General features: G+C 41.6%; 1 protein-coding gene across 1 annotated transcript in view; it reads left to right on the top strand.

The window, feature by feature from the left end:
* The window catches only part of LOC112985226 (AGBL carboxypeptidase 4), a 588,669-nt gene that overhangs the window by 476,055 nt on the left and 99,828 nt on the right, over window positions 1–12,786 (top strand). Inside the window, exon 7 of the mRNA XM_064516411.1 lies at window positions 6,395–6,547. Within this exon, the coding sequence (XP_064372481.1) occupies window positions 6,395–6,547 (153 nt within the window). The remainder of the gene's footprint in view (window positions 1–6,394; window positions 6,548–12,786) is intronic.

Genomic DNA, 12,786 nt, shown 5'->3' with positions numbered 1-12,786 from the left:
ATCAGTGTTTGCAAGCTGCTTCTGTGAGAAAGAAGCATTCTCAGATTGTACAAAGGTCCCTAAAGGAAGAGGGAGAAAATAGCTTTTGTGCTTGGTATCAGTGGTAATAAGCATGGATCTAAACTAGCATTTTCTCTTTCTTCTCTGGAAGCAAGAAGAGGAAAGGAAGAAGGTGTTTAGAAATAGTAAACCACTTTCCTGCCATTAATTTTGCATGTAAATAATTGCTGTAGTTGCCCTGGTGTTGCACAAAGGTGAACGGAGCAGGTGCTCCATGAGATGATGAATGGAAGGAGGCAAGGGTTACAAAAAGGGTTACAAATGGGTAGTGGTGTGTCTCTGAAGTAGTGCCTCAAATAAGGTGTGGCTTGCATCATCTGGAAAACTGAAGAGGACACTGTAGGATTGATGTGCCTGTCCTCCAGAGGCTAGAGGAAAATATTTTGGGAAGTATTTGGCTTTTTTTTTTTTTTTTTTTTTTTTTTTTTTTTTTTGTGAGAGGTGGTGCTGATCCTGACCAGTTTATGGAGAAAAAAAACATGGGAAGAATCTAGATCTAAAAAAACCAATTTGAGTACAACTAGAACCAGTCTGAGCCTTCACCTAACCAGAGATCCAAACCCAGATATTTTGAAAAAAGTTTGAAAATGCGGACCTTGTCCAGAGAGTGCAAATTCCGCCTTACAATCTCTAGCACAATCCATGGGAGACCACTGTGTTGCATCCCTGAGGAGTGATTCAAGGCACTGAACAGAGTCCCCTGGCATAGACAGGCCCTGGCCTGGTGCTGTCGAGCTCAATGTTGGCTCCTGAACACGTGATTCTGCATGGCCAGTTTTTTTTCATTTTGCATAATAGCATGTACTTGCAGTCCCTGGTGCCACCACTGTAGCAGCTACCAAAATAACTGAGAGTGGGCTACTGTGTGTATTTGGAGAAGGATATTTGACACCTTTGCAGAATTTTCTTTTGAGAGATCCTGGGTTTGAGGAAGTTTCTAGGAACCAATCTTCTGGGTAGTTCTGAATCTGCTCTGAACCCAAAGGAGCACACTCCTTATCTGGTGCAAACTGTTGCAGGTCCATTTGCTTCCAACGGTGGCTGGGCAATAAGACTGGAAAGTCTGCCTGGAGGCTGTTATGTTTTCTGCCACTAATGACTAGCCATGGTTTTAACGTCTTGTACAAAATATTACAAGGAGTTTATCCCATCCCCTGTATGAAATATCAGAGTGAAGAAGGCTTTTGGACTCTCCCTCTAAACCAATTGCTATGCCCAAGAATTAATAAAATCCATATTGAAGTGACAGCTGGTGGACAGAGCTGGCTTTTTCCTGCATCACTTGCCTCTCTAGTGGCCCATGTTCTGGGCTCAATGCACATCTATCCTTTTATTACAGCTTTTATTGATTTTCTTTTCTTTTTTTTTTTTTAAATCTCTATTTCCTTAAGAATTGTAATTGCACTGCTCAAAATCTAACTTTGGTCATATCAGCACTAGCTATTAACATCATTCTTCCCTTTTCCTCTTTAATTACTGACCTTCCAAAGGCATTCAGCTAATGAAATAAAAATGCAGGCAAGTGAGAATATATTTTCTCAAAACCTTCTACATAGCAACATGCACCAGTTTCCTGTTTCTGTGGTACTTTGACTATTTCATATCTTGACAATGAATAGGAGCTTTTACTCCTTGTCCATGGTTTCTTTCATTTTTTTCCCCCTTCCTAATTTATATGTATATTTCTCAATCTGTCAGAAACTTTAGACTGACCCAGGATAGCAGTGACCAAGGTGCACCATAAAGGCAGGGATTCAAATGAACTTTAGAGCAAAAATTTTTTTGCTTATTTATTTATTCTGTTTTTATGTGGTAAGTGGCAAGAAGAGGCAAAGACCATTCTCTTAAAGGCAGAGCAGATTAACTGTTGTTTTTCAGAAAGTGGCGTTCAAACATTGTCTCTGTCAGTCCAGTGAGTGATTTCTGTTTTGACATAGGTAGAAAACAAAGACCAAGTCTGCTTTCTTTTTTTGGCTTTTTTTTTTCCTTTTTTTCCCCAACTCTGTAAGCTGGGTCATCCAGGTAATTACAGCTTTACTTTTAAAAAAAAAAAAAAGAGTGTAAGAAAATCTCTGCTGCTGCTTGTAAGCACAAAGACTAGACACTTGAGGGAATTAAATTGCATGATGATTTTTATAAGGTATCTGAATCATTTTGCATTCCACCTCTTAAGCAGAAAATGATGAGTTTAATATCATACCGTAGGATGTAACTTGTAAGTCTCTCAGAAGGCAGCTATGGCAGCCAGAGATGTTTGAGCCTGGCTGTTCATTATTTTTCACTTAAAGGCTGAAGCAAATGTGACTATGAGACTTTGAGCCACATCTAAATTTATTCCCATTCTTACTTGTAGATGCTACTGCATTATAAGCCATAATCAGGGTGGTTTCTGTTGCACAGATGCTGTCGAATACCCCTGTGACTTAACACAGGGTTGGTTAATGTTTTATATGTGTTTGTATGTGCACATGTAACATGCACACACACATTTATTCACCTAATTTTCCTGTTAAAATTCTCCCTACCTCCAAGAGAAACAATTTCAGAAGGTCAATTCTCTGCTGTTTTTCTGAAATTCCCACCAGTTGGTGACATTATATATTTAATAAAATCTTAATTCTGTGATCCTGCCTAAATTGCAGGAGGCCAATAATTATGTCAAAAGCTTCCAGTGGACCTCAACTGAAATGTGAAACTAATATTTTTTTATTCCTTTGCTCAAATTTGTGGTGTGGCAGTGGGTGAAACATTTCCTACATGTAAAGTACTTCTGAATATGTATGTCCTGGAGTCTCTCTCCTACGCACACAGAAAGAGGTAGAAAGAAATATCCTTATTCTTCAGGAAAATATCTTAATTCTTCTGCAAAACACATCTGCAAACAGGACTCTTACTATTTGGGGCACAAGGAGGCAAACTTCATGTTTAATGTCCCAATGACTAGGCTGCTGTTGTCCATTTTAAGGCTAGAATATCTTTGTGCCTTGTGAATAACGAGAACTTTTCTATTAGAAACTCATGTATTATATTAACAATGCACTGAGTTATTCTGTTCTGTAATGGAGAATGCTCAAGATGTTTCCCTTTGATAAAATAATGAACGTGATCAGAAGAAATGAAATGTGAAACACTGAAATACTGTTCTGCTTACACATAGCAGTGTCTGGGAGTAGTACGTCTAACTGGCAATTATTATAGCTATGTTTAACAACTTACTGAACAGGATGGACAACTGCAAATTTTGACTATATTTGGTAGGCAGAAAAACATGAAATAGAGATTTTATATGTTTGGTAGGAGAGTAAGGAACAAAGACTAGAAGAACTAGTTGAATAGTTATTATTGGCTGACTTGAAAGATGGCTTTTGAAGTATGTTGTAATGAATAGTTGGAGCAATGTTTTTAATCATTTGTTCCAATGATGAGGTATATGTTGAATGTCATGGTTTCCAAATAAGCGATCTGGAAGTTTAATCTTTAGGTGAAGGTGATGTCTGCGAAGAACACTGTTCCTTTACAAATATCCATTATAACCAGACTGCCTGCAAATGTTTTTGATAATCAAAAAAATCTTCAAAGAAATTTCAGCATCCCAAGAGATTTCCTGTAAATTCTCCAGAACACTTTTATCAGCAAATTTTTAGCAAGAATCCTACAAGAGTTTAGAAAACATTCTCTAGTGTAGTGATACTATGTTAGGCTGGATGACTTGATCAGGTCAATAGTACGCTGAGGCTCAGGATACCCGTGTTCTAGATGTGAATTTCTTGCTGGATAAACCTTTGGCAAGTTATTTTAGTGATCTGTGCCTTTGTGTCCCTGTTAGTTGACACCTTTCTTTCGAAAACTGTTTGAGAGCCAAGGATGAAGAAGTATTGTATGAAACCTCAGCACAAATCATACTGTTCAAGCCAGCACCCTTTAATTGTGTTGTTTAAGACGGAAATGATATTAGTGTATTGTTTTATATCCTGCTGCGCATCTCAATAAGTTTTTGTTAGTAAATATGTCCCTATAAAGAATTGTGTCTAATTGTACTGAAATAAACACCTTGGGCCACTGAATTCTAAGGCCATTCATGCTTTAGAAATAGCCAGTGTAACTGGATTATCTCCTTACTTCAGTATCAGATCACTGTTTTAAGAATCTGCAGTGTGTTCTGTTTTATAAGGATATGCTGGTGCGCACCTGATCTCATCAAATTCTGCTTCTGATAGGAAAGTTATCTTATGAAAAATATTATTATTCCATCTTGCTTTTAATTTCTATATGCTTGGAGAGGAAGAAAATTCTATGTGGTGTTTCATCCTGTCGATGCTGATCTTTCTCCTCAGTGTTGCATCTCTGAATAGCAGATGCGTGGTTTATTGCAGTGTTGGTCCTCTATAGCACAGCATAATGTTTTGGCAGTAGCAAACAATTTATTGTATCAGAGTGAAATACAATCAAATGTTCCTCTTCCTATGAAGCATGGTCAGATATTGATATTGCATTAGCTAACATCTTAACATAGAAGAGGCTTAATAAGATGCAATATTACTCTCTCTAGGCTGTGTAATTAAACTAAACAGTCACTGTGTATTGTACATTGGTTTTCTGCCAAGGGAAAGTAAATCTGTATCATATTAGTATTGCATCCAAATGATGTTCTCCCCCCATTAGAGACTATCTGGAAGAGCTGACACTGCTGTCACATGAACTGCTTTTGTATTACACTGGACTTTCTTGTAGCTCAGTATTCTCCAGCTTGAATCTGTATCCGGAGCAAGCTTAGTATGCAGACTAGACGTGGGGCCTGAGAGTTACGCGTTGCATTTTAGTGGCCAGGGTCCCTGTTTGGCACTGAAGGCCACCAGGGCTACCTGGCTCAGTATCAACCTTTTGAGTCAAGTGGAGTCCTCTTCCTCCATTCCACCCTTGGCGTCTGAGCTCTTGAGACAGAGATCTGTGTTTTAACCCTCCAGTCACAGAGAAGATGGTTCTTACTGGCCCCCCCGTGGCCAGGTAATGGGAGTGGATTTGTCAGTGTCTGGTCACAGACCACCATTTGCTTGGCACCAGAAGCCATAAGTTTTTGGGAAACTGGGTAGTGCAGTGGCATCTTCTCTGGTAGCACTATTTAGTACTGGATGTTGCCTTCTCACGGATGTCAGTGGTACTGCACGTGGTGATCTGGGTGAGCACCTCGTCTTTGCCATTGACGGCAATGGAATTAGTATCACTTATAACTCATGTGAAGAAAAAAATGGGTCCCTGGACAGGAGATTTGAGCAGCTTTCTCTTAGAGCTTCCTGGTCATGTTCCATCTTAGTCTTAACGTCTGTTACTGCAGCCTCTCTTCTGGCCATGAGGAGTTAGGTGCAATAAGTGGAGGCTATTCACTTGGGCATCTCTTGCTATACTAGCTTGTTGCCTGAAAATCTGTGGCTTTCAGATGGGGAAAAATAAAATAAGAGGTGCCAGGTGAAGGAGAGAGCCTTTTCCTGTAACTCCAGGAGACTCATGTCTGGAGACTAAGGCTTAAATTTGGAGCATTGTGAGGACTTGCTTTGTAATTAACCAGATGTGGAGGAGCCAATCCCGAAAGGGAGAATATGGAGATTAGGAAGCTCAGTGTTGGGAGTCCTGGTGTTTTGCTCTGAAGCAAGAGTAGGTATAGAATCAAATAGGAAGCTACAAGCAGAGGGGTATTGAAGGCACTCGCTTTTTGTTTTTTTGCTCTGTACTGGAGCATTACAAAGCAGGGGATGAGTAAGGTGAATTTCCAGATGTAAAGGAAGTTTAGAAAATTGGAGTATTTCTCCTTATAAGCTGAAATAAACTCTAGCAGAAATGCTGAAGAAAGTCTTTTACCCAATTTTGAGCCCATTTTTGCTTGCAGAAAGCATGCATCTGCATATTGCAATGCAGAGCCACGCAGAGATAGCCAAGCTATGTCTGAACAAGCTAGCTCTGGAACTGGAAGGTGTGTAATTTTATCAGTGCAGAGGCACTGAGCCCTGAGGCAAAGCAAAGGATCATGCCTTGGCTCTATTTTGCACAGCGTCCTGTACTGCATAAGTACGCCAGCTTGCTCAGAACAGGTAGGAATGTCCAACGTGGTCCTGTGCTGTATCACACTGACACCCGCAAAGAGGCACGAATGGTTGGATGCATGGAAGCAATCTGTTTACATTGGCTCTCTGATGCTGGCACTGTGGTTAGATTTAAGGACAGCAGTCTTGCATTTATGGGAGGCTTCACATACATAACGCACTTGTGATTTATCTCATGCTGAGTTTTGATTTTGTTGTTGTTGTTGTTGTTGTTGTTGTTGTTTGTTTTCCCTCAACAGAAGATTAACTTAGAGTTCTATATTGACATCCATGCTCACTCCACCATGATGAATGGCTTCATGTATGGGAACATCTTTGAAGACGAGGAAAGATTTCAGCGACAGGCTGTTTTCCCCAAGCTACTCTGTCAGAATGCTGAAGACTTCTCCTATGTAAGCCTGTTTCTCTTAATTCATTTTTTCCTCGCTAATTTAATTTTAATGATAAATCTCTGGCTTATCTGTGTTGTGTGAATTTTATTTTAATATGACAGGAGGACTATGTAAATATTTTGTCATGATTAGCCACCATCTTTCCTTCTACCCTTATTTTCTCTCAAAGTAGAAAGCTGTGATTTTATGTTTTGTTATTACACACACGCACAGCAGCAGGCGCTTCATCTTCCATGTTATAAGATCTTACATTTAGTTGAATATTGAGGCTTTCAGTTCCATGAGAAATGCAGGCATTTGAGTTTGTCCTGAATTAGAACAAGAAGTCCAAAGGAAACCTTTGGTCCTGATTTATTGGAACGTTTAATTTTGGCCAGAAGAAAAGATTGTGTTTTGATTAACTGGATTGGCTTTATTGTTTCAGTGTTTATATTATATCACATTGGCAAACCTTTTGACTTGTATATTTAAATAATAGTATAATATCAAATAGAAGTAAAAATTATAAACATGAAATAAAAGGTTAGAAAATTTTCTCTTGAAAGTTGTGACAAAGACAATATATGCTTTTGAAATTCTTTGATGTTGTTACCATGGAAAACTGTTCTGCAATTGAAAGTCTGCAATTGCTTGATATACGCCTTGTAACTTGGAAGAGAGTATGTGTGTAGTTATCTCTGTGCACTGGAAATAAGTGGTAAACACCTATAAATGAGTTGAAAGGGGGAAATGTTTTAGGAGCAGGTTTCAAATAGAGCAGAACCAATCCTCAGCCATAGTTGACTAGAGTAGCTCTGCAGAAGTCAGCAGAGCTAAGAGTCTGGTCCAGTGCGTTGTGACTGTGTCCAAACATGACTCCTTGGCCCCCTCTGTAGCCTTTTTTGTGCACCTCTTCCATTGAAAGCTGTGCAATCTGAACACCTAAGCCACAAGCTTGCCTCCAACTGCTTGTTCACCTCTCCCTGGCCGTCCTTACGCACCTGTGGAGCTGCCAGCTCCGGTACTCTACATAGCCATTCTTTGCTCTGTTTCAGCCTACACACTCCAGGTTTGCTTAAGTAGACACTCTTTTAAGCAGGAGGTGTTTGGTGTCCCAGCTTGCTTTAACTGGGATAAGGAGTGTTCACAAAAGCGTCTCAGCCAAGGTAGTGGGAGCTTACAGCCATGAACTGTGATGATGGAGGGTGGTGGATGATATTTGGCCCTCATGAATTGGAAATGGGTTCAGTTAAAAATTGCCTTGGAATCCTGCACCAAGGAGAGAACGGTAGAAAAAACTACTGTTTGGGTCCTGTCTTTGTCTGTTATGTTCCTAACGCTCTTTGTCACCCACCATATATTTTCCCAGTCTCTGCTGTCCCCTTTTTGCTTATGCTTCATCCTCCGGGTACTGTGAGATAAGCATGGGCCTCCTCTCAAAGATGGAGACAGCTGGGCATGGTGCCTGTCTCGCCCATGGTGCCATCCCAACTAGGCTGTGGGAGAGATAGTCGGGGGCAGAGAGGGACCCTGCAGAGCTCCATGCGTTTAGCTTTAGAGAAACAAAATCCAACATCAGATGCAAAAAGCAGCCAAGACTGCACAGTAAAGAAACTGTAATCAGAAAGAGGGCTATTGTCGTCATGGCAGAAATGCAAGCCTAAAGCTTTCTCATGAAGGGGCAGTAAAGAAATTGTTTGTATCTTGTGTTCATGCATATTAAAAGACTTTTGTGTGCAACTGCTTTGCCCTATGGAAATAATGAGTAGGCAGTGTGTATAGAGAGAGCTGTGCCAATGTTTTCTAGCCAGATCTGCTCCAGTTCCTCTCAGTCCCTCTGTTCTAAGGCAGTTTGCTTTATATAAGAGTGGAGGAAAAAGGCTGGATCATTCTCTGACTTTTTTGAGACTAGCTAGAAGATATCCTTTGCTGTGGCTCTCGCTGTACCAGTGCAAGAGTATTGTCTTTTCTAGTCCCAGGAGGGACACTCAAGTAGAGAAAACACTTCCCTCTTCTTCCTAGGATCTACCAGAAGTGGCAGCTGGCCTGGTCATGCCTCATGTGGGTGTGTGTTCTTGCCTCCTCTGTTGCCCCATGGTATTGATTGACCAAGGCATGTTTTTGGGGCTTCTGGGGCCTGCTGGAGTTTGAAGCTCCCTGGGGCAAACTGCTGTGAGGGTTCCCAGAAGACTTTCCAGAGCACAGAAGACCAGAGTCCAAAACTAAATGAGGCAGAAAAGCAGCTGCAGCTGCTCCCAGGTGTTTGGAGCCTGGGGGAGAGGGCTCGAGTTCAAGGAACAGCCTGTTGTCCTAGAAGATGTCAGTGACTGAGTTTCTTTTCTGCACCTGCTTATTTTAAAAACGTGTTATAGCTAAGGGGCTGCTCACAGATCATAGCAATAAATACCTGCAATGAATCCCCACAAATGAATACCTTACAAACTCCGTGCTCAAGTGTAGAATTTCTCTCTGTTCCTGCGGGACATTAAGTCATCTTCTTAGTGCAAGCCTTGGTTGACAAAGGGAAAAATTTTTGAGAAAAGGACGTAGCAAAAATAAAAGCCAATAGCTAAATAAGCAGAGCAGTCTCTCCCCTTTGACTCTGACTCTCCTTTCTGTAGTGGCTGGCAATCAGACTTAGGTCTGGCTGTGTTGCATTAGATATAGGTGCTGCTGGCACCTATAGTGAGCTAATGCGTCATGCGGGGGAGAATGTCCCCAAACTCTGCTCAGCCCACAAGAGGGGCTTTCAAACTGCATCCCACTGATCTCTTGAGATCAGGAGTTTTCCCCTGCCGCCCACTCAAGGCATTCCTCTCAGGGTGGCCAAGGGGTATAGATGTTGGAAAAGGAGAGAGGCACAAAGTGTCATACATGTGAGAAGCAAGAGGAGTGAATGTTACTGCTGTGTCTAAGTGGGAAAGTCTGATCTCTTGTTTTCTGCTCCAGCTGTGTGGATTATGTGACTGATTAGAAATATCGGGGTGAAGTTTGCTGCTCAAAAGAGAGGAAGAGAATCCAGACCTTCCTGCATTTTCAAAAAGAGGGGAAAAAATGTTGAAGATTAAAAATAGTGTATGTAAATATGCCCTATTGACTGCTCAAAGGGAAGGGGGGAAGTGCATCGTTAACATTACCAGGCTGGTGTTTGAAAGTGTGGGAATGGACCACTGTTGTTACTAATTAATTTTCCAAAGCTTCAGGAGGTCTCATTTACATTGTATGCTGCTGCGGCCATTTGTTGGGATTATAATACTTCAACAGCAGCACTTCAAGTGAAAACTGGCGGCTGCATGAAGTGTTGTCCATAATTGACTAGCTCCATGTCTTCACACAGCACAGAGACAATGTTCCATTATGTTATCCATTGACAGTATCATTGAAAAGATTACTCTCCTTAAAGCATCTGTCAACCTTGATTGATTTACAAGGGACAAAGAACTGAAAAGGTTTGAAGTGCGGGTACAATTTTTGCCACCGTTTAGCATACATAATGGTTCTCCTTTGATGTCAAAAGCTCATCTTCTATTAATAATGCAGAGGGCTTTTGAATGCAGGCTACTTGTATGGAGTTCCACACTAATAACCTACTTGCTGTGAAATGGGATTCACTTTGGAGAAGCAGTCATTTGTCTAGGTTTTACATGTTCGGAATGAATCCTGACTCAAAGGGATTTCTTTCAGTGCTCTGCATGATTGCAGCTGAGCCCGGCACGAGTTAGGGAAAGCAGGCAAATCCTAGCCTGCTCTTCCAGCCGAGAATCTGGCAGAAATCACGCAGCCAGATGCAAAGGAGCATGAACAACAAGCCTAAGATGATGCGATCAAATGCCTTGTGCCGTTTTGTCTGGCAACCTTCTATTAATATACTTTAGAGTGCATTTCATGCCTGGGCTGCTTTCTTCACCTGTCATTTCCAATAGGCCTTTTTATTTAAATGACAGCATCCAAGGGAGATTGGTGATTAGAGTAGGGGATGGATAGGGGATTTGTGCTTGCATGCCTGTTGCGGGACCAAAGGCAAGTCACCCAATGCCTTTGTGCCCTATCTGTTGAGCAAAACACTTACCGCAGTACTCTGCAGTGCTGACTGCTGTTTGCAGGTAAAAGTTGTGTAAGAGACCAGAAATTCCTTACTTGTATACCACTTTGGAAATGGGGGCCAGCCTTTGCGGTGCTTATCAGCATGTGAGGAAGGAAAGAAGTCTTAGGCATTTTTTTCTCCCTACTAAATACAGAGAGAGAGATTCTTGGGCAGCCATCTGGGGGGAAAAGGACAAATTCTGTAAGGAAAACATAGTTTATGTTTTCAAGGTTTTAAAAGGATATTTTTAAACATTAGGGAGTAAATATAATCTATATGAAAGCTCTAACAGTGAGAGTTGACAAGCTCTTTTGAAAGGCTGACTCACTGTGTTGTAGGAGCAACTGTTGACACTGTGTCTGAGTGCATTACACATCAGCCATGGCTAGGAGTTGTTGCACTGTTTGGAGTGGTGTTCTTCATTTGACCTTTCTCATTCTGGCAAGTGAATTAGTCATAATGACCAGGCACAAGCACTTGAACATTTCAAGAAACTGCTAGTCTTAGGGGTGGCTAATTTTGACCTTTGTGACTGTACGAGAGAAGACCATCTGTTGTCTCTGATCCATTTAGAAGAAGCAACCACAGCCATTCTCATATGGATTTATCATTTCTTCAAGGTTGCTTTTCTTAGTGATTAAATGAAAAAGACTAGCCAGAGTACGTGACTTGATCTCTTGTTTTTTTGGACTCAGAACTGGTGATACTTGAGATACCTTTGAATTCTCATTTCATTTTCTCTGCTCCCAGCAGAGTAGCTTCCTTAGAAACAGTTCCTCATCCTTTGTGTGCCAGTGGTTAGCTAGAGACCCTGATAAAGACTTGGGGTCCCGTTATGTTGGGCACTGGGTAACTACGGAGAAAGTCCACAGCTCCAAAAGCTTCCACTTGTACTGGGAAAGAAGCAGAGAGTGGGTGGGAAGTGACTTGCTTGGGGGAATCAAAGACTAAATCACAGGTCTCCCAAGTGCCATTCTAGTGTCTTTGCCAGCAGTTCCCACATCTGGTAGCATGCTGCTTGCTCAGCAGTGAAGTCCCTAAACAATGATGTAGCTGGTTTTCTTTGGGTAAACCTGCAGTTAAAGACAGTATCATAATACAGTTTCCTAACATGCCACATTTTTGAGAGTATCATTGTCTCAGCACGATGAGAAAACACGAACGTGGAATGACTGGGCTTAGGGGGTTTTTTTAGCCTGGAAGCCTAAAACTGAGCAACCAAGTAAAGGACTCGAATGTTGCTACCTGTATTTCCTATTGCTTTCCTTTTATCTGTGCACTCTAGATCTTCTCTCCTTTCATTTCCACCACACCGCCTTCCTCCAGCCAAGCTTTTTGAGGGAAGATTTGTACTTTCCAGCAAACCTCCTTCTATCTATCACAGTCACGCCAGGCTGTTATTACTTGCAGTGGCTGGACTCCTCCTTCAGCCTTGTGATCCCTATCACTAATCCCAGTGGGTTTGAGGCCATTTCTGAGGGAAGTGCTGGCACAAGCACCAGAGAGAGGAATAACAGCTCATGAACTTTGGATGAGCAAACCCCAATAATTTGTTCTGAAATAAAGAAGAACCAGTTTGTGTTGCATGTGGTTGGGCAGAAAAGGGGAAGCCATGAGCAGGTTGCTCAGAATGGGGATTCATCCCGAGGTAAAATCCAAACTCACTTCAGCCACCGTCTCCTAAAAGCCTCTCCGTTGTTTTGGCAGAAAAGACCCTTGTCCCAGAAAGGCAATAGCTACATTCAGGTAGGTTTTGTTAACATCATGCAAGATTAAGAGATCTCCTCGGAAATCTCTTAAAACTGGAGCACGATAAATGATCCTACCTTCTTTTTTGTTGTCTTGTACCAGGGCATTTCCAGGAAGACAAATACAGCTATTATTTGCTTTATTGCCCCTCTGGGATAGGCTTCTATTTGCTGCTATTTGGACATGTTGCTCCATGCATGTTGTTGTTTGTTTTTGTTGTTTTCCCCCTCCTGGAGGTTAGGGGGTGAGGGGAGAGAGGAAATGTGTTTCTGGTGACACAGAGAACAGACTGCAAAGTCTGTGCTTCTGAGCATTGGTATTGGCCTCACAAGAAGTCTGCCCTATGGAGAGTCATGGCTAAATGAAACCGCTCTGTTACACGGTGCTGAAGCAGTCCACCCCTCTTTGTACACAGAGGGCTGAATTA

The sequence above is a fragment of the Dromaius novaehollandiae genome, chromosome 8 (genome assembly GCF_036370855.1).
Source record: "Dromaius novaehollandiae isolate bDroNov1 chromosome 8, bDroNov1.hap1, whole genome shotgun sequence".
In the NCBI taxonomy this organism is placed as follows: domain Eukaryota; kingdom Metazoa; phylum Chordata; class Aves; order Casuariiformes; family Dromaiidae; genus Dromaius; species Dromaius novaehollandiae.
This window is presented reverse-complemented; position numbering and strand designations above follow the sequence as displayed.